Source organism: Leptidea sinapis, chromosome 11 (assembly GCF_905404315.1).
Source record: "Leptidea sinapis chromosome 11, ilLepSina1.1, whole genome shotgun sequence".
NCBI classification, from domain to species: Eukaryota; Metazoa; Arthropoda; class Insecta; order Lepidoptera; family Pieridae; genus Leptidea; species Leptidea sinapis.
Genome location: NC_066275.1, coordinates 15,004,932 through 15,028,607, shown reverse-complemented (window position 1 = coordinate 15,028,607; position 23,676 = coordinate 15,004,932). Strand labels below are relative to the sequence as shown.

Here is a 23,676-nt window from a genome sequence, read left to right as displayed (position 1 = left end):
AATATGCTTCCTGTTGTTATAATGAAATTGTTTCACAGCGGAACTGTCAAACTGTGCATCACTAATTTATCTCATAGAAAATATGTCTATACAAAACAAATATTGACAATAAAAATAATTATGGGTCTTAAATCGAAATAAAAACTATGCTATCTCTCAAGTTGGACTAAACTGCACTCGATGAAGTAATCCCATATGATGAAGTAGTTCATTAGTTTAGAAGTCCATCGCGGACAAACAACGTGTCACGTAAGATATAATGAACTAAGAAGCAGATTTACAGTTTTATATATTACTTGAATGATAGGTCGCACGTAGTGTTGTATTGCAACTGATGTTACAAAATATTATTAAGTCCGTATTTCGCTGCGCGTCGATGTCAACATAAAACTTAAACTACTGCTTTGTACGAGTTTACTTTCATAGGAATACAACAAGCAACGTAACAAAGTATACATTCATCCCTGAAAAGTAGTGTTGTTGTGTGTCTTCTACCGCATTTATCACGGGGAGTGTTCAGAAGAGCTGTTTAACCTGATTCCTGCCGCGGAACTCCACCTTCGCACGACACGCCACAAGTTAGGATATCATCCCGACCATCTGGATGTGTGGCGGCCCTCCATAGTGCGGTTTTCAAGGAGTTTTCTTCCACGTACTACAAAGCTGTGAATGAGCTTCCTTGTGCGGTGTTTCCGGGACGATACGACATGGGTACCTTCAAAAAAAGCGCGTATACCTTCCTTAAAGGCCGGCAACGCTCTTGTGATTCCTCTGGTGTTGCAAGAGAACGTGGGCGGCGGTGATCACTTAACACCAGGTGATCCGTACGCTCGTTTGTCCTCCTATTCGATAAAAAAAAAGTAGTTTTACAAGTGATTGGGAAAGTGCAGCGTGGTCACTATCCTGCATCAGTCATCGTTGGGATGAGGGTGTCTTCACAAGTAGTCAAAGATTCATTTTTGTGCAACAGGAAGTGGCGACATCCGCCATACTGTATCAACAGGCTGTCTTACAATCGTGTTGTCAAACTAATCATCTAAGCGCCAGTAGCGCAAAAAGTACAACGTTGAATCTAACTACTGTGCCCCCGGTTCGATTATTGCCCCCCCACGCACCATATTATTTCCACTGTGTCTAGCGGGAGTAATAAAAAGACAACTTTTTCGCTAAAATCTAATGTCTAAATACAGTTAAATACTATTTTAATGCTATACACGCGTTTCAATCCTTTAAAGCAGTCTTTCTCAAAGTGGGCGATAGCGCCCCCTTGTGGGCGTTAGAGACCTAGAGGGGGCGTTAAAGGGCCCAGAAAAAAATGGGGGCATTGGTGTAGGTTAGTTTAGGCGATGGTTGATTTGAAATGGCATTTAATATTATACTTTATATTTAAAATTTCGAATAAGGGTCTTTGTGCACTTATCCGTGATTATACGGATCCATGAAAAAAATACGATCTGAATGTACGTTTCTGTATGACGGCCTCTTTGAAGAATCACGGAATCGAATTTAAAACTTATGAGTGCACAGACGCTCTAATTAGTTTATACTTCTATCCTGTATGATGGTATAAAACTTGTCCTGGTCTTGTACTTCTTCGTCGTCGTTACACTCTTGACAGAGCGGTCGTGGTCATCACGAAGTGAAATCTTTTGGGGCAGATGTGATGCGCCCCACGAGACTTCGCCACTTTTCCCTGCTTGCCGACAGGCTTGTGCACTCATTCAATGGACCGACTTAATTTGGTCGGTCCATCGCATGGGTGACCGTCCCCGCCCTCTGGTGCCCTCCACTTTGCCCTGTACTAGGAGTGTAAAAAAATGGGGGCACTGAAAAATAATTTTCAAAGGGGGCGGTAAAAGAGATGCGTTTGATAATCTCTCATATTTAATTCATAAATCTATAACACTCGCGTTAATCACAGAAAATACATTGTGTTTTCCGTTTCCGAATTCATATGTAGTATAATTGATTATTTATAAGGCTGGCAACCCTGATCCTCTCGTGCTAGAAGAGAATATGGGCCGTGATGATTACCTGCCATCAGGTGACACGTTTGCCCACAATTTCCATAGAAAATAGCTATTCGCGTACAGAGACTAAAATATCCTGTATACAGAATGCGTAAAGTTATACAACCTTCTTTGTTACGCATTACTGATATCTTACACGTGCATTAAGTGAGTCAACAACAACACAATTACAAATTAAATTCCTCATTTACCACCATATAATAATTAAGTGTGTCAACAGATCAAGGACGTCGGTTCAAAGTACACGTACAAAGTACTCTAGGCTGAACGATGACCCATTCTCGGTGTTGGAAGTGTGTAATAATAATATTATGTATATCTCTGTGTTTTTATACTCTTTATCAGTATCGCTGTCGCAACAATGTTGTCACGACTGCAACAGCTGTGATAGTAATATCGTATCCTTGCTCTTTGAAGTAGCCAAAGAGCTTGATACAAAAAGTGGACAAGACTATTATCACTGAGTTTCCGATGCAAAATAACAAACAACTAACGACTTGAAATAAAATGAAATACTTATTAAAAATAAACTCAATAAAACAATGTACACTTTGCTGTCAATATTATCAAGCAACTGTAAGATATAATTGATTTAGCTCATTGTAAAACGTTTAGGTATAAAGCGTTGTGTCAAATACAGAATGCGCACATAGCGAAATTCGTATTGTGTCTGTCTTGCTATTTGGCCTTAAATATTCCTTCGATTCAGATGAGCCTTTAAGACAATATGTACACTCGCAGGTAAGACTAGGCCCTAAACAATTTTTGGTTTGACACTTCAATGTTTCGGAAAACCGTGAAACGTTGCTGTTTGCCAAATTTTGTAAATATATTTCGATCGAATCTATCTAATATCTATTATATATCTAATATCTATAATATTTTAGAAAAAGTTACAACAGAAAACAATGACATTTAAAAATGAATTTGACTTATCTATCTTAAAATAATTTATTAATTATGAAATTAATTAATATTGGTAGACCTAAACGAAATTAATTTATCATTGCGCTATCCCCGACTGATCTACCGGCACTCACGTAGTGTTCGCCGGCTCTTTATACATGTGTGTCCAATTATCGCGAATATATTTTTCTTATAGTTTTTAATTGACCAGGATATTAAACTATTAAGCTTAAAGGAATGAAACTTATAAAATGTTATTATTGTAGTAATTGTACTTCTATGTGTACATAGGACATAATTCAGGAACAAATCCTTAACGAACATACTAAACGCACCTACTATCACTCTCAAGTGTCACCGCGTTCGTAGATCTTACTATAATACTATATTAAACGGTCAACCGCAATAATTTGTCACGCCTAGACTGATCTGTGAAAGTAATATCGTATTCTTAGTTGTTACCTTATAAAGTAGCCAAGGGCTTTATATCTATGTAATTATCATAATATATAAATTATCAATCTTATACTACCCGTGCTTAGACTGATATAAAAAATTATTAATTTCAAAGGTAATGTTACGCTGTATACGGACGAGTAAAAAATAAGGACTGTTACTGTAACCTAAATCGTTATGTACAGTGAAGCATGAAAACAAGACAGTTAACGTGTAAATATATATACCCCCACGAACACACACTAATATAAGCCGACCAGCCACCATTATGACATCTGCCATCGTCTGTGACGGACAGTGACATCCAGTGCGGCCGGTAAATAAACAGGGACTTTACTCGAAAAATTGGGTAATCCATGTAATGGTGTTCTAAGTAGATAAATCATTATCTTTTTCAAAATGCAGTGATTTATGATAACAGGTATGTCTTAACCAATATTTTTTAAAGTGGTGTGGGACACTACTTCAATACGAGTATCGTTCTCATCCTTGATATGTTGCATCCCAGTATCAGTTCAAAACATTAAATCGCGAGCAACGCAGAGCTACTTGAATTGTCGGGGATCCAGTACTCTGTCAAAATTTCCATCACTCGTGTATTTACCTAGCAACCAAATCACTATAAAGCACATAGTTATTAGTTTTCTAACAATGTAGTTATTTGATACCACGTCAGTGACAAACAAACTAATTTTCCTCAAAGTATTCCTCCTTTTTTTACTCGTCCGTGACGCTGTAAATGTTTTACTTATGTCAATGTTTTTTTAAAATATTTATCATAAGTTAAACTATTAATTACGAGATAAGATTAGACTCTTATTACAATAAATATAATATAGACTCTTTGGAATATGCAAAAAAAAAGTTTCTACGCCGCATGCATTTAATAAAATGAATGTTCTCTTAAAGTTTTGTAACCTTATATAACTCAAGGAAAAACACTTACAACTTGACTTATCATGTGATATGATAATTCTTTATGGTATAATCTATGTATGTCATCATAAATGTGGTTGTAGTTTCCTGTGCCTCTTCTTCTCTCTCAGAGCGCCATTTATTTCAGCGGTAGTACTAGTACCAGTGGGAGGCTTCTTTGCACAGGATACCGGCTAGATTATGGGTACCACAACGGCGCCTACTTCTGCGATTAAGCTGTAATGTGTAAACATTACTATGTTTCGGTAAAAAGGGCCCCGTAGGTAGTGAAATTACAAATGAGACTTAACATTTTATGTCTCAAGGAGCGCAATTGTAGTGCCGTTCAGAATTTTTGGGTATTTCAAGAATACTGAACGGCACTGCATTGTAATGGGTAGGGCTTATCAATTACCATCATCTGAACGTCCTGCTCGTCTCGTCCCTATACAAAAAAAAGTAGTATTAGAAATGACATCATAAATAATTCTAAAGGAATCAATTTTGAGAAAATGAATGCATTTTATGCCTTTTATCGCATTTACAAACAAGATTCAGTATAAAGTTCGTACGAGTTCCAACTTTCGTAGAGCTCATTACTTTTTGCTACCGCGCTACGTCGCCCGTACAATCGCGGGAAAACACTCTCCTTTATATCGAATAGCTCAAGCGTGTACTGTCTATTTTAATTATATTGATATTTTGTGCTCCTTGGAAATGGAATGACCATGAAATAAATCTAATTACCTAAGCACATGGTTAGATTCGGTACGGCCGCAACATCAGACAGTCCGTTGGGCGCCTCGCAGATATTGGTCCGGCGAGTACCAGGTACGGTCCGGACGGTAATAATAATAAATTTGTTCTATAAACAATGCACACACCGATAATTCGGCCGTGCAAAATCCGATCATGTTTAGGTTGTAAATTACAAAGCACACCAAAAAGGCTATTATTCGCAGCTAAGAAAAAACTAACAACTCCAAACTAAATAGTAGAAAATATTTATTAACGCTTTTCATATACTTTATAAGGTCGGCACGGCTCTTGTGATTCGTCTGGTGTTTCAAGAGAGTATGGGCTGCGGTGATCATTTACCATCTGGTGACCCGTATGTTCGTTTGTCTTCCTCTTCAATAAAAAGCATGCCTAATGACATCCGAATCTGTAACAACACATAAATGTATTTATATAATATGCAAATATGTAAATTCCATTAATAGATTCCAACTGGGCAATGAACCACCGTTTACATACATAAAACCGTAACAACGGCTTTTATTATCGATATCGATCGATTTAATGGGGCAAACAGTTATACATAGACACAGACATAACTCTCACACACACCATTAATAAAATTCTATGTTTCGTGCTGTTATTACATCGGCACTTCGTAGTTCGCACCCACTGTACTCTAGAAGGGTAAATCTTGCAAATGGCTTAAGGATGTATATATTATCCCCCTTATTCATAATAGTCTGCTAACTTAAAGCATTGCTAATTCTCACTCTGTCTTCTTCTATTGACCTAAGTCAGAATGAGAAAAACACTCCTAAGCGGCTGTTTAAAGTTAGCGGACCATTATGCATAAGGGGGTATGTCTTTCTTGTATGGCTGACTCACAGCAATAATTTCATGTCAAAAGATGTCACTGTTGTTGCCGCTGACATATTATATTAATTTAGAAATTGGAGGCCACCAGTGGTAGGCTCTTTTACAAAGGATGCCGGCTAGATTATGGGTACCACAGCGGCGCCTATTTCTGACGTGAAGCAGTAATGTGTAAGCATTACGGTGTTTCGGTCTGAAGGGCGTCATAGCTAGTGAAATTAGGTACTGGGCAAATGAGACCTAACATTTTATGTCTAAAGGTGACGAGCGCAATTGTAGTGACGCTCAGAATTTTTGGTTTGTCAAGAATCCTGAGTGGCACTGTATTGTAATGGGCGGTACATATCAATTACCATCAGCTGATCGTCCTGCTCGTCTCGTCCCTTATTTTCATTAAAAAAGGCATATTTTACTAAACTTATCAAAATGCCTAATTTGTCATAGTCACCATGAGGATCCATAATCCATCGAATGCTTTAAATTGTTCGCTCTCTCTTTGATATCTGAACATTGTATTTCTTTAGGCCGCTTCGTTTCGTGAGGTGATAGCCGGAAAGGTTTCGACACGTTCTTCCGCAAACTGCTAGATGGCCAGAACACGGCTTCGGGCCATCGTACAATCCAGTGAGCGTGGGTGGAGAATGCTACATACCATCGAATATGGTCCGCTACCGGACCGCGTGTGATGGTTCGGTCGTACCAAGTCCGATCATGTGTTATATCTTAAGAACACAAGCCACTTATGGACGTCAACAATACCAGAGATTAAGGATATACGCTGTCGGCTTTTTCTCTCTCATTCTCATTATCATTGCTTTCGGTCCTTAAGTCATATCGGTAGTAGATGCATTAACCCTTTACGAGCCGATCCCTCTTCCGAACTTCAAATCGGTTGATTACCGAGCGATTATCGCGATTCGCGTGGACTTCATCGCTGTGCCATATGAAACCGTGGCGTTGAAGGGTTAAATACAAACACAGCACATACAGTCACATGGGTATATTAATATGAGTACATTCGTCTGTTGGTTCAATGAATGTTGATCAATATTGATTGTTGAATGAGGTCGTATCACTTAACTGTGCCGCTTACTAATATAATATGTATCGCGGGGGCTTTGTGTGGGCTTTCATGTCTTATTAGTCAATTACGAGTACTACGAAATTTCGGGAAGTTATTGGTTTACTCCGTTTTTCGAAAATCGAGTTTTCATCAGATCTCCACGTTTTAAGTCCTTGGAAACATCCCTGACTATTTCCACGAAGGTGTTCGTACGTCTGTTTGTCTGTGTGTGTGTGTTTGGATGTATGTAAACGGCTTGGGCTTGACCATACTTAGATTTTGACTACAATTCGGACCGGTACTTTATAAGAAATCTACCGGTCAAAACTACCAAATATTTTTTTCCATATTTGGTTTTTTTAATAACTTTTAACCTGCTTTACCGATCGATTCTGCTTCGATCGATTGCGAGACTGCTGAAAAAGTTTGAACAAAAAATCACTTGTTGACTAGACAATCTTACTTGTAACTGTTATTATACCGCGATTACATTCAGCCCAGTGTAATGCATTGAGCAAAGCGTTCGTGTAAATACGATCCTACCCAAAGATTTATATATAAAGCGTATAGACGACGTGATAGCCCGATAGTGAGTGATCAATATTGATTTGTAAATATGTGCGTTAGTTAGTTGTTTCATATTCAAAATACCAAGGAAGTATTTCCAAGTGTGGTTGGCTAGATAATTGTTAATTCGACGTATTCGACGAGTGATAAGTTTAACCTCCATAAGCATTGTGCAAAAGCAAATCATTTTTGAGTTTAAATAAGGTTTTTTAGCTTTGTTCAAAAAAAATCAAAAAATTGCCAATTCAAAAAGAACAATGGCGAAGTTTCATACTACAAAATATTTGAAATTGAATGGAAGCGTCTCAAGAACTGATGTGTACTAATTAATTCTCTATAATTATCTGCATCTACTGACATTATTAATTTTTAATTTGGAACCGGGATAATGGAGAAATAAATGATTATTTTGTTTGAGTTTTTAGGTTAAGTTTTTATTTTTATTACTTTACCGTTCTATTAGTTAGAATAGGTATATATTATACTTATCTATTATATTCCAACTAACATGTTTCAACAACAATAACACTGAATAACACCAATTCCAAAAATCTTTAAGGATAGGAACTAGTAACCATAGGCAAATAGTTAATAAATACCTACCTAATTACTAACGTCTACGGTACTACTGTCTACGGTCAACAACTCTGAGTATTATATAAAATGGAAACTTGTTACTTGATGCAATGGTAATAACAGTTTATTTGCAATAAATCAGAGTTGGTTGTCCATAGCTTTATAAGTAATTTTATAAGAGGGAAGTCAAATGCGCAATCCATAGTCGTAGGTACTTCTAAAGTGTGCCTAACCTACGCCCGAATTTAAGGCTCGGGTCGACTTTTAAACTAAGTACTTCCATTTTTATAATCTTAAAAAACTGGTAAAATAATTACCTAGTTTTCTAATGTCTTTTTCTCAATCCAAGATATTATTTTGTAGAAGTAGGTAGCAGTTAATTAAACAAGCAAAATATTTTATTTTGTTTATTGTTATATAAACAGCGTACGTTAGACCAAATCGTGGAGCATATCATAGTCCGGTAATGGAGAGCAGAAGTAGTTCAAAATGAGGTTCAGAGTTTAAAACGAGAGAAAGATATTATTCAAGTCCAAAACCAAGCCATGTAAAATAGAAACTACTTATTAAAATAAAGAAAGCACAAAACAACACACCAGCGGTAACTATAATTGATAGGTATTATTAGCATTAGGTAGATCATAGGTGACAGGTATAGAAATTAGAAACTCATTGATCACTCGATCATCGCTGTCAGTCATATTGACAGATAGCTTTCCTTGATCTAACCTAAAATGGATGTGATTTCATTGTCGTGACAGCATATAATGTGAAAATGAAAAACTAACCTTAGACGGTTATTCCTATAGTCAGGTAAAATTTCGCCATTGTTCTTTCTTAAGTATCAATTTAAATCAAACTTTTTCGTTTGATTTATAAAATTAAACAAACGAACGATTATCCCTCCATATTTTCAATAATGCGGGAAGAAAAAACGATGTTATTTCAATATTTATTTTTAGATCGTTTCATTAAAATGCCTGAGGAACAACCAAAAAAGCAATATGAACCTTTGCTTACAGATTATTTTAAAAACATAACCGTTTTCTTAGCTCTCATACAAGGCATTACAACTAGGAACTTATTTCAAAAAACTAACTAAACTTAAGGTCGTTCTTCAAAATTTCCATAAAATTAATTAAACACAATCTATATATATAAAAAATGAATTGCTGTTCGTAAGTCTCGCTAAAACTCGAGAACGGCTGGAATAAATAGGAAAATGCTGCTAAATTAAATAAAAAGAACAAATTTGTTTTTCTTTTGATGTGTCCATACATAATTTCTATGAGAGAATTTATTGACGCACGGTTTGACAGTTCTGCTGTGAAACAATTTCATTACGACAGCAGGGTGCATATTTTGCGAAGTAATTTTTGATGTTATGATATATTTTTGACAAAATCATATAAAAACATTATATTATTTATTATATACAGAACAACGTCTGTCGGGTCAGCTAGTACCCAGTAAAAAATACAAAAAAAAAACAAAATAAAATATGTAAAATATAATTCAGACCCAGTAACAGTTTTGTAGTAATAACAATTAACAATTAATAACAAGTAACAATTAAGACACTTTGTAATTGAACTTAATTAAAGTTCTTGCTGGAAATGATTATTTCGCATCGCATTTGCTGCGTTTATAATTCTTATTGAAGTTATACTTCTTTAGGCGCGTTATGAAAAACTGATGAGAGTGAAATTTTATAGATGCGCGCGCATCACTGTAATATAAATGTGACAGGTTGAAGTTTCCTAAAAATTTCTGACGTTTGCGACATTCGTCATTTTTTTTTGGTTTCTTCGTCCATTAATAGGACATGCAAAGGGTTCAAGCCCATACAGCCGTATTCATTATTTAATAATTAGCCATTAAGCCATCTTTGCAAGATTTTTACAAAAATTTTTTTTCTAAAAACGTTGAATAGCACGAGGCAGAAATTATTTTAATGATTTTTGCTTCGTTAGGCCAAAGAAGTATAACTTCTTGCGTGCATACATAAATGAGTACACACACACTTTTTTTTTAATTCTTCCGCGGATGAATCAGGCAATACGTCGACTCCTCGCAGGTCACGCAATGGGTTCTCCTCGCCCTATCCAACGATTGGGTAAATAGCTAGCCATCGCCTAACATTGACACCAAAATGTACAGGACATCCGTTTTGATGGTTTATCATGTTTTGCCTTGTAGCGAAAGACACATTTTCGAAGAGGTCAAACATTTCATAGTTCAAAAAATATTTGTGGACTGCAGCATTTAGAATGCTCCTTAAAAATGTTGTCCGATTAAATTGTCGTCAATTATTCCATCCACACATTATCCGAAACGGCGAGATTTACTATATTTTTATAGTTTATGGTTTAAGAATCTTTATTTACTATAAGAATCAACAATTCACTTACTGAGAAAACTTAAAATATATTAAAAGTAAAAAGTAAGTAATTTACGTACAATGCAAACGAGTAGGAAAAGTAACACAAGAAAGGTTCACTAATATCTAATAGGTAGGAATTTCCTAATACCAACTCCTTTACAATATAACAAAATATGTCAACACAATAATATGATAATGATCATTTTATAGCAATAGCAATGACAGTACAAAATTGTATATCTTTTATATTTATAAAATTAAATCAAGTCGAAATCACACGAGTAATTAAAAAAAAAGTGTGTGTGTACTTATGTATGCACGCAAGAATTTATACATCTTTGGCCTAACGAAGCAAAAATCATTAAAATGATTTATTCCTCGTGATATTCTACGTTTTTAGAAAGAACAATTTCGTAAAAATCTTGCAAAGATGGCTTAATGGCTAATTATTATATAATGAATACGGCTGTATGGGCTTGAACCCATTGCCTGTCCTAATAATGGACGAAGAAAACAAAAAAAAATAACGAATGACGCAAAGTCAGAAAATTTTAGGAACCAACTTCAACCTGTTACTTTTTTATTACAGTGATGCGCGCGCATCTTAAAATTTCACCCTTTTTTCAATTAATAAAACAAAATTAATTTATAAAAGAAGTAACACGAGAGTAATACAGTAATGCATTTTATTAGCGATTATATAATATATTATTTAAATATATTGAATATCTTTAAATTCACCATTATCCAGCTACCGCTACCGCTTGTGGCGCCCGTTCACGAGCATGACCTCGGACCAGCCATCGCATGTCTCGATCATATTTTGTGGCCTTCCTACAAACAAGTGTAAATATTTTCTGTATCCGATAAACAACGTAACAAGTTCATTACACAGCCGAGGCATATTTCCTTGAATCATAATAATATCGTACGCGTAGGTAATGTTAGCATTAAGCGACCTTCACACGGACCGACATTTTTATATGAAGTCCTAAACTACTTTTTTTATGACCATAAGAAACGAGACGAGCAGGACGTTCAGCTGATAGTAATTACAATGCAGTGCCGCTCAGGATTCTTGAAAAGCCCAACAGCTCTGAGCGACACTCCAATTGCGCTCGTCACCTTGAGACATAAGATGTTGTCTCATTTGCACAGTAATTTCACTAGCTACGGCGCTATTCTGAACGAAACACATTAATGCTTACACATTACGCTTCTAACCCATAATCTAGTCGGCATCCTTTGCAAAGGAGTACCATTGGTAAAATCCATAATTATTACATAGAATTTTTTTCCCGCAGGTTTGCAATGGAGCGAGTTGTTCTCCCAAGTATCGTACCACGACGAGTTCCGACCAGGACACGTGGTGCTCATGTTGATCCTGGACACGATCCTCTACATGTCTATTGCCATGTACGTCGAGAAGATTCGACCGGGAATGTACGGGGTGCCGCTCCCCTGGTACTTTCCCTTCACAAAGAAGTTCTGGATGCCTAACAAGACTAAAATGCCGAGTATGTTGTTGTTTAATGTTCGCATATTTCCATCTTTTCTTTTGTCAGATTGTCGTTAACCACAAAAATCCTCGTTTTAGAGACGAACAAGGTGCAGCTGATGGTAATTTATACGCTCTGCCTATTACAATGCAGTGGCACGTGTAGGATTCGTAAAAAATCTAAAGATTCCACCTTCGCACGACACGCCACAAATTAGGATATCATCCCCACCATCTGGATGTGTGGCGGTCCTCTAAAATGCGGTTTACAAGGAGCTTTCTCCCTCGTACTACAAAGCTATGGAATGAACTTCCTTGTGCGGGTTTCCGGGACGATACGACATGGGCACCTTCAAAAAAAGCGCGTACACCTTCCTTAAAGGCCGGCAACGCTCCTGTGATTCCTCTGGTGTTGCAAGAAATTGTGGGCAGCGGTGATCACTTAACAACAGGTGACCCGTACGCTCGTTTGTCCTCCTATTCCATAAAAAAAAAGATTCCGAGTGCAATGCACTACAATTGCGCTCGTCATCCTGAGACATAAGATGCTCAGTCTCAGTTGCACCAGTAATTTCACCGTTTGTCAGTGTCCTTTTTGACAACTATCCCCTTAAGCTTCGCCTAGTATCGGAATTCTTAATTCTGCGGTTAACTGAAAGACGAAGCTAATTCGAACAAATTGGGAGTTATCAATACATTTGGTCTACACCCCGGTATCAAACCAAAACAACCAATCAAACCATTAGACACCTGTGTTTGCTCTGTTAAGAGGGAGTGTGGGCGGCGTTGATCACTTCTTTTTTATTAAATTATGGTACGAGACGAGCAGGACGTTCAGTTGATGGTATTTGAATCGCCCTGCCCATTACAATGCAGTGCCGCTCAGGATTCTTGAAAAGCCCGAAAATTCTAAGCGGCACTACAATAATTGCGCTCGTCACATTGAGATAAGTTAATAACACATAAGATGTTGAGTCTCATTTGTCCAGTAATTTCACTAGCTACGGCGCCCTTCCGACGAAACACAATAATGTTTACACATTACTGCTTCACGGTAGAAATAGGCGCCGTTGTGGTACTCATAATCTAGCCGGCATCCTGTGCAAAGGAGCCTCCCACTGATAACATAAACGACACGCATAACAGTATCTAAGTACATACCACGCTATATGAAGGACTAGTTTTCGCGAACAAGTGCTGCATCTTGGGTAAACCAATAATTAACTATGAGACCCTCCTTTACTGTTTCATAAACAGCTCTAGAAATCAATAATTTATTGAGAGATAAGACGTTCGCAAGAAATATTAATAACAAAGAGAACTATTTATCTTAATATATAAATCTTCAATCTGGGTCAAAGTTATCGCGATCTATACGACAATGACTTTATCAATGTATGTAATATGTATATATCAGTATGTATATAAGACATTGATCAAATAATAGGGAAATATTTTAAGAAGAGCGTTGATAACTCTCGTCAACTATGAGGAATAGCGAATAATCTTATATTTTTAAATGAGCAATTCTTGTACATATATATACATAATATGAATCTCGGAAACGGCTCCAACGATTATAATGAAATTTAGTATCCTACAGGTAGTTTCGGGGGCGAGAAATCGATCTAGCTAGGTTTCAATTTAAAATATCTTATCCGTGTTTTAATGAGAAACAGCTACAATAACATTAGAATACAAAGGTAAATTTCGCCACTATATACAAGACTATAATAGCCCAGATGGGACATTGGGTGATCCGGAAAGCAGAAGACCCGGTTCGAATCCAGATGTCCTATTAGTTTTTTTTTGTTCAAGCTGCGTACATTCTTAACAATCCGAGCAAGAGTCGGTCGTCCAGATATTTATATATTACTAGTTGACCCGACAGACGTTGTTCTGTGCATAATAAATATAATACTGTTTGTTTATGAGTTGACAAACAACGTGTCACGTAATTTATATATTTTCCGTCGATTCCCTAAAAATGTTAAGTAAGTTTTGTGTCACTACAGCCTGCACGTTTTTGGCAATTTTTATAAATATACATTCAATTTCGACCTTGTAACAATATTGATCGTCTTAATTTAATTGTATTTAATAATAAATTATTATATAAACTTGATATTTATGGCTGATATGGAACAGCGATTTACATATTTCATTATATCTCTGTGTGTTGAGTGTTTGTCTGAGAGTGTACCAATATAACTTAGATAACAATTTATTATTACGTACCACTTGTGCCCCCAACAGCCTTTATCCTGAATTTTTCAAAGCCATTACCTATAAAAAAGCTCATCAAAGCCCTTATGATCTTGTGGTTTTGCATGATACGGTGGTGTTACCATCTCGTGACCCGTATATTTAATGTTTCGCAAATGACTTTTAAAAAAATGTTGCACTATTCGTATCATTTTTGGTTATACCGATTATTTTGACGTTTCTTTAAAGCCAACCCGTAGTGAGGCACTCTATATAAATATTCATTTAGATGAGGCCATTTCTGAGTTTTAACGACCCTATAGAACTTAACAGATCAGTACATAGATAATTTTTTTTTTGTTTCAGCCATTACACTCAGAGACGGTGTTGACCAGGAGTATAAAAATGCATTATTGCAAGTAATTCACGATGAGGAGCCGAAAGGAGTGCCCATGGGTATCAATATAGAGGTGAGGAGAGAAAATTTATTGAATTAGGCGTTACTTTGCGGAAATCCATAATTATACAAATGATTTAAGTTGTCTTTAGTGTTAATTCCGTCAATATTTGCTTTAATTTAATTTAAATCTGGCACGAGTCTCGTGCCAGATTTTGGGGAGACAACACGTCCTGAGGATGCCTCGTGTAGAGGCGAAACACGTGTCGAATTGTTTTAAAAGCAAATATTGGCGGAATTAACACGAAAGAAAACTTAAATCATTTGTGAGGAGAAAAATAAACATTTTAACTGTTGCCTCTCAATATATGTGCATATTTTATGTATGTTCATAGGCACATTAATATTTATATAGAAACTGTGATAATTACAATATTGTTACCTCTAATATATAAAATTCTCTTGTCCCGGTGTTTGTTACCAAACTCCTCCGGCTTGACCGATTTTTATGAAATCTTATATGTATATTCAGTAGGTCTGAGATTGGCCAACATCTATTTTTCATACCCCAATTTTTTTGTCATTTATTTGTCAATACAACGTTTGCCGGGACAACTAGTAACATATAAATTGCTAAAAAACATTTATGTCATATGGTTACTGTAATATAAATGACTTTCTTTATGTGTTATCATATCATGTTATGAATGCGGTGACCGCCCTGATGCTATTCAGTAATAAAATGTATTGTTATGAAATTATATTTAAAAGAAGAAGCCCGTTGAACTTTGAATGTATGGCAGATTTTAGCATTCAATAAATGATTTTAAATCCTACTTTAACTAAAAATATTTGAATTTGAATTAAGTTAACTATTTTGTTGACAATTTCATTAAAAAAATCGCAAAAAAAATGAATGAACGCTGGGAGAGTTTCTTGTGCCTCTTCTTCTCTCTCGCCATTTGTTTCCGAAGCGGTAGTAGGTAGATACTATCTAGTGTATTAGAAATGACATAAAAAAAATTCTAAAGGAATCAATTTTATATTTATGTAGTACGGTATGTATTGGTTTAAGAACATATGAGAGAATTGAAAATTTCATTAAGTTGAGGTAAATTATTCTAAATACATCTATTTTATGCAATATATTCATAAAGTTATAATATTAACAATATAAATTATAAACGCCAGCGCGCTTATTAAAGTTAAATGGCGTCTGGCGTCGAATAGAAACATTTAATTTATTACTTTAAATTCGTACATATCATTTAGGAAATCTAGAATTTACCTGAGCGAGAATAATTCTGCCATTAATCACAGCAAACGTCTGTCTATCTTCTTAACAATGACAATAGAGAATTGTCCCATACACATACAACGAATTTTGTCAGATTAACATTATGGTATACACGAGTATAATATTAAATAGCGTATTAAACAAAAGGTATTATAAATTTAAGTATATTCAATAGAATATCATAACTACAATAAAAAAAATATGATCAGCATAGGAGTGAATATAAATTTGAAGTGGGAGATAAAGTCTTTGTAGAAAATGGAAGTCGCTTGAATGAACGAGCTAAGGATTGGGACCGTACAAAATTTTAAAGAGGATTTCTAGTTCAAGTTTTAAAAGTTTTTAATGCTTGTATCCTGCCATGTCTGACATACGCATGCCAAACTTGGGCCTTAACAGAACAGCAGCAAAATAAAATAAATATATGCCAGAATGGGAAGCGTATTGGAAGTAAGGAGAAGTACTGATAAATAAGATAAAAGGGATAGCTAAGTTCAAACAGTATACAGAAAATTGAAATGGTGCTGGACAGGACATATGTTGAGAGAAAAGAAAGAGAAATGGACCAAAATTATAACCGAATGGTACCCTAGAGAAAGCACACGAAGCAGAGAAAGACAGAGAAAGAGATGGGAAGATGATTTTAAGAAAACAGCGGGCCCAGAATAGTTACGTATAGCAAAAGATAGAGACAAGTGGAAAGCCTTAGAGGAGGCCTTTGTCGAAAGACAAGCTGTTACAAGGAGAGAACAACCGAATGCCAACGATAGATTGATAGTTTAAGTTAATGATATTTTGTTACCTCTATTAAACTTTTAATATGTTATGTTATTTAAGTTCTATTCTATCGAGTCCTCTCTCGAGAAGGTCGCGGAATGGGGTAAATTGAACCTTGTCCAATTTTCCCCCAGAAGACTCAAGTTTGCGCGTTTACCACTAAAAACACCCCATTTGTCGTATCACCGCTCTTCGAGAACACTTCTCTTAAAGCCGCGCCTAGTATCGGAATACTGGGTCTCGAATTCTCGAGCGATTGCCAATTCCGTGGCCATCTGGAGCGCAAAGCCAAATTGGCTTCGAAGAAGCTGGGCGTCATCAATAGAGCACGGCAATACTTCAAGCCGGCCCACATTCTAGCGCTCTACAAAGCGCAGGTCCGGCCACACATAGAGTATTGCTGTCATCTCTGGTCTGGCGCACCCCAGTATCTCGATCCATTTGACCGCGTGCAACGTAGAGCAGCTCGAATTGTCGGGGACTCAGTGCTCTCTCAACGGCTGGATCTCTTGGCGTTGCGTAGAGACGTCGCTTCATTGTGTGTCTTCTACGCATTTATTTATCACGGGGAGTGTCCCGAAGAGCTTTTTAACCTGATTCCTGCCGCCGAATTCCACCTTCGCACGACACTCCACAAGTTAGGTTATCATCCCCACCATCTGGATGTGTGTTTTCAAGGAGCTTTCTCCCTCGTACTACAAAGCTGTGGAATGAGCTTCCTTGTGCGGTGTTTCCGGGACGATACGACATGGGTATCTTCAAAAAAAGCGTGATCACTTAACACCAGGTGACCCGTACGCTCGTTTGTCCCCCTATTCCATAAAAAAAAAAATAAGTTCAAAATAACAGCAATAAAGGCTTATTTTATTATCTAGTTCAATATATGAAGTTGAAACCGGACCCAAGAAGACAGAATCAAATCTCTCCATATTACGAAGCCAACTCCAGTCGTACCTATACTACAGTCGCGAGCAAAAGTTTGGAATCACTTACTTGTAATTGGTTCCGCGCGATCTTGCTTACCTACTAAATCATTTTACTATCTCAACTCAACTCAGCTTTAAGCTGATACCGAATTCATTAAAATAAAGCCAGTATTTAAAAAGACATAAAAGGCATTTATTTTCTCAAAATTGATTCCTTCTAAAAAAGAATTCTTTTTGATGTCATTTCTATAACTACTAGATACTACTACCGCTTCGGAAACGAATGGCGCTCTGAGAGAGAAGCGGCGCAAGAAACTCTCCCAGCATTCTTTTCTTTGCGCTCTTTTCAATAAAAATATACAATATTATTAAGAAGCTATCCCGGATTAAGTAAAGGACTAACGACGTAAGTGATTCCAAACTTTTGCTCGCGACTGTAGTTAGCTCCTAATCGAACAATACCTGCAATTGTTCTCTTCGAGGGTGGGAGATGTAAAGAGAATTAGGTACTACTATCTAATACTAATTCCTTAAGATGTCATTTGACAGTGACTTTTGAGAAAGATTGGAATGGCTTTGTGAAGTGTAACCTAAAAAGAGTGATTATCGAAATTTAGAAAAGATAATATATAGGCTTTAATAGGTTGTTTTTTTTTATTAAAGAGAAAAACGCAATAACGCTTTTCTTTCATCCTCGTAAGTGTTATGATAGTATATGTATATAAAACATGCATAATATAGTAGAGAAATAATGATAATTTTAGAGGTTTCTAATGTGATGTCGTAAATAAACACATTTTTTTGCGCTTACATTACAAACGTTTTGGCTGAACCCTACTAGATAGATCAAAATAATTTACGAAAGTATTGTACGCTGTAAAAACGTCTACAAAAAAACCGCGATGGTATATTATGTCCATCCCTTAGAGATTACACCCACAATAACCATTTTATTTATCCTTTACTTTTTACGAGAAATAATGGCTTATAATATACGAAGCGATTTTAAGCAATACATCATTAATCCTTATGCAATTAAGTACATTAAATACATTTTCCATTTAAAAACTGAAATACATTGGCCGGAAAAGCATAAGAAGGAGTATTATCAAGAAATAGTATTGCAGTCTACGAAAAAGAAAACTTATATAAGTATGTTATCGTAGTTTATTGTTGAGATATAAATAACGGGATACATTAATTTGTTTAATTTTCAACTTTTGACAGAACGAAGTATATCCGGGCAGCTAGTTTAAAATATTTTTTATTATTATGGTCTGAAATTCAATTTTACATAGCGCCTTTCACGGAGACTAATACAAGCCGATACGGAAATCTACAACTAGAGTCATCAAATAATAATTAATACACTTTCGCCTACACCTAATAATAAACCAAGAATATGCAAAATGTTGACTATATCACTGACAACACTGTCAATACAATGATAATTGTGAAGTTTTCCGAATGACAAGCTGTCTTGCAATTACACGCGGGAAACGTTATACGTCCGAATAAACCAATCATAAGCAAAATATCTATTTGTAAACAATTTGCATATTCTTGGTTTTTTCTCAGGTATATAATTTTATACCAAGTTTATTTGTAAGGCCGTTTAAATTTAATAATTTTATAATCACTTTAAGGTCTTATCTATTCTCAATTTTATAATCTTGTTAGATATCTCTAGCTAACTAAATTTATTGGTAAATTTCGAAATTTAAAAAATGTACAACATTGGGTTTTAGTCCAAGAGCCTACGACGGCCACAGCGTCGTTATTTTATAAAAGCTGAAAGTTTTTCTGTGCATTTCAAATACAGGTAATTAACGACCAGTGACTATATTTAAACTAAACAAGATTACTAAAGTTATCCCTAAAATTTTGCTTTATACTTTAACGAATTTTAGGTAATATTTTATACACATTTACTACATACCCAAGTAACAACCCAAACTCTATAGCCGCTGGTTGTTCATTACCAGTATATGGGACATGCACAGACAAACTTTTAGCTTCTTTAAAATAATGGAGGTCTGGCCGTCGTAGGCTCTTGGTCTATTTGTTTAACTTTCGTTTTTTCAATCTTGTTCAAACATTAGTTGTACATTCCTCGGCCAATAACAGCCATTTCTTTCATTGCTTTCTATGAACTGGCCACTTGACCAACCAACTCCAATTGACTGGCCTATTCCAGATGGCTGCAACATAATCACAATATATAAATATATTCTTACACGTTCTTCCACTCAGTAACGTAGCAGCTATACATATATCTTACCAGTGGGAGGCTCCTTTGCACAGGATGCCGGCTAGATTATGGCTCTACTTTAACGACGCCTATTTGTGCCGTGAATCAGTAATGTGTAAACATTACTTCGGTCTGCAGTGCGCCGTAGCTAGTGAAATTACTGGGCAAATGAGACTTAAAATCTTATATCTCAAGGTGACGAGCGCAATTGTGGTGCCGTCCAGAATTTTTCGGTTTTTCAAGAATCCTCAGCGGTACTGCATTGTTATGAAAGGCATAAAAAGGCATTTATTTTCTCAAAATCGATTCCTTTAGAATTATTTTTGATGTCATTTCTAATATACTAGATACTATTACCGCTTCGGAAACAAATGACGCTCTGAGAGAGAAGAAGCGGCGCAAGAAACTTTGGGCTAAAAAAGCTATGGGCAGGACGTATCAATTACCATCAGCTGAACGTCCTGCTCGTCTCGTCCCATATTATCATTTAAAAAAAATGTTACCAATGAACTTCGATCAATAAATCATAAACACGGCGACATAGGATTTATGTTAACGCATCAAACGATCAGGTAAAAAATAACCTTGCGGCTTCGATTTTAATCTTCCTCGTTCAATTCATAATATACGAATACAGTGTCATTTTTTTGGTATCATAAATCTCATCATAAATTTTAAATTGATGCAAAAATACAGGATGTATTTTTAATGGTGTCGTAACAAATTAAATCGACGAGAAGTATGGTATTTAATATATATATTATACTAGCTGACCCGACAGACGTTGTTATGCCATATAATATATAGATATAGTTTTATAAGTAATAAAATATTGCCTATATTATAGCCTGTACATCATTTTGTTCTATTGTCAATATTTTTTGCAGCACACGCAAAAATAGGTTTTCGATTTTACACCTTGTGTTACAAAATAGCAAATTTATTACGGATCCCTAATTTTGAAAAAAAAACATAGCCTATAGCCTTCCTCGATAAATGGACTACCCAACACTGAAAGAATCATTCAAATCGGACCAGTAGTACCAGAGATTAGCGCGTTCAAACTAACAAACACTGCAGCTTTATAATATTAGTATAGATAAAATAATGTTTTTATATGAATTTGTCAATAATATATCATAACATCAACAATTACTTCGTAAAATATGCACCCTGCTGTCGTAATGAAATTGTTTCACAGCAGAACTGTCAAACCGTGCGTCAAAAAATTCTCTCATAGAAATTATGTATGGACACATCAAAGGAAAAACAAATTTGTTGTTTTTATTTAATTTAGCAGCATTTTCCTATTAATTCACCTTTTAAACCTTCTCTGGACTTCCACAAATAATTCAAGACCTAAATTAGCCCAATCGGTCCAGTCGTTCTCGAGTTTTAGCGAGATTAACGAACAGCAATTCATTTTTATATATATAGATAACAAAACTATATCCGTCCATATTTGAATTAATTTTGATTACGAAATTAGGTAAATATTTGCATAATCAATTAACATTTTTTTTTAATATTATTTAAAAAAAATCCATAGATCTTATTCATGGCATAATCAGCCTCAACTAAAAATATAATGGATTGTTGTCAACATGTACAAAAAAGGCGAAATCGACTTCGTTTTGTATGATTCCTAGATCCAATAATTAAGCCACCTAAAAGGGATCGAGTCGAGTCCCTCCCAATCTCACATGGGGGAAGGTGGGTTCTCGGAAAATATCACGTAATTATGACATTAGGGATGGGATCTCCCGATTTCTCTCAATGAAGGGAAGGGAAAGGGTCTAAAAATTTCGAAATTGGTCTCACGTTTTTTTTTTAATTTATTGTTTGTTTGTTTTTCAATTTATTGGTCATCCATAAGGATGACACATATCTAAATCTATCTTACTAATCCTTAAGAAAAACACGAAAGCGTTAACTTTGTATTGTACCTATATATAACCTGTGAGCGAGATGAATGTTTGAGTAAATAAAAATTTTTCTTTAATTAATGTAATTGGTGTAAATTGGTTTTCAAAATAAATATAATATATTTGAAGATAGATATGAGGTGTATACAAATATACTAAAAAGTCTAATTGAAAACGTAGGCTGTTTTCAATGATAATACTTTTTTTTTAGTTTATTGGCCAATACAGAACAAATACATACATTTTTATGAAATACGTACCACGAAAACCTGGTGGATTATTAATTTGGGTTAAAATAGAAAATTTAGCATTATCATACACATTCATGACACAACAATGTCCAACTCAACAGCGAAATAAATGGATTGATTCAACTTTAGCTTCAAGAAGAAAGTGCTGGCTTCAACCGGAACGACATAGTTACGACAACAATTTAAAGTGAAAGTTTTGGTCTCTGTTCATTTTGAATACTTTTACTTATGTTGCTTGGGCAGCAAGAGTTTACACACTGCTGCAACGTACATGTTGTGGGGGTGTAAGGGTAAAAAACGGTTTATGTCGATTTCCGGCGAAACTGTAAGTCCTATGGGAGAAAGTTTAATAGCTAAGTTTTTGGTAATAAAAAGATCTACAACTTTTGTCTTTACACTTTTTTAACATACCCTAAAAATTTTAAAAATTCAAATAACCGAGATTTGGTTTTTTTTTTTTATCTTTTACAAAAAAATAAGGTTAAAAATAGGGTTATTATTAATATTTTTTTCACTTTTAATAATTTTCATTGTATTATGCGGGAATAAAATCCATTTTTAAAGTGATCTTCGTCTGTTCTTGTTTAGCTATTGAATATGTACACGATTTATATACAAACTTTAAGACTGCTATTAAACATATTAAAAAAAATCAAAAATTTATTAATTTAGCCTTTTAGTAAATAGTATTTGAAAGACTTCCCTTTTAAGTTCGCAGAACCTGTGTTAGGGAAAATAATACTAAACATTTTCAAATAGCTGTCTGCGTTCAATCTTAATATTGTTATTTTTTTGTCAACATTTTACTATTTAGCTGTCTTCGTGGTAAATGAGCTATTTAAAAAATAGTTTTATAATAACCACTTTCGCTAAGACTCATCCGCATTTGCAGATCGAGACATTTTTTTCAATTACTGCAAAACTTTTAAATTACGCAGAAACGGGAATCTTCATTTCAAGGCCGTTCTGTTTGTGAATTAATTGCCCTTTTAAAACTTACGGCTATTCGATACTGACATTACGAACAGACCTAAAAAGGTTGTGATACGAATTTACCTCAGATTTTGTACCTGCTTATCTGAAGACTGATCTACGCCCATTATCCGAAGCATAAAAATAACTCTTTATTACTATAATTATTTGTATATTCCGAAAAGTAGTGTCATAGGCGTTGTGAACAAAAACTTCGTAATTTCCATCCATCATTATCATTGAAATTGCAAAACCGAGATGACGCAGAGCCTATACGAGTATGTTACATTGACCTCACCGCAGCCATTAAATTAAAACTGGAATTGCACTCTCGTTTATGCACCTTTGATGTGAGTTTACTGAACTTAGTTATAGCAATCGCTGATGTTCGCATAATTAGAGTGAAACTTTTATTACATCGCCTCAAATTTTTATCCATTTTTTTTAAGAAAATAAGGGACGAGACGAGCCGGACCTTCATCTGATGGTAATTGATACGGCCTACATATGTAATGCAGTGCCGCTCAGGATTCTTGAAAAACCCAAAAATTCTGAGCGGCACTACAATTGCGCTCGTCACCTTGAGACATAAAATATTATGTCTCATTTGCCCAGTAATTTCACTAGCTACGGCGCCCTTCAGACGGAAACAGTAATGTTTACACTT

General features: G+C 35.4%; 1 protein-coding gene across 1 annotated transcript in view; it reads left to right on the top strand.

Annotated features, from left to right (window-relative positions):
* Positions 1-23,676, top strand: part of LOC126966816 (phospholipid-transporting ATPase ABCA3-like) — a 69,138-nt gene that overhangs the window by 26,276 nt on the left and 19,186 nt on the right. The window contains exons 8-9 of the mRNA XM_050811071.1: positions 11,815-12,027; positions 14,580-14,683. Of these exons, the coding sequence (XP_050667028.1) occupies positions 11,815-12,027; positions 14,580-14,683 (317 nt within the window). The remainder of the gene's footprint in view (positions 1-11,814; positions 12,028-14,579; positions 14,684-23,676) is intronic.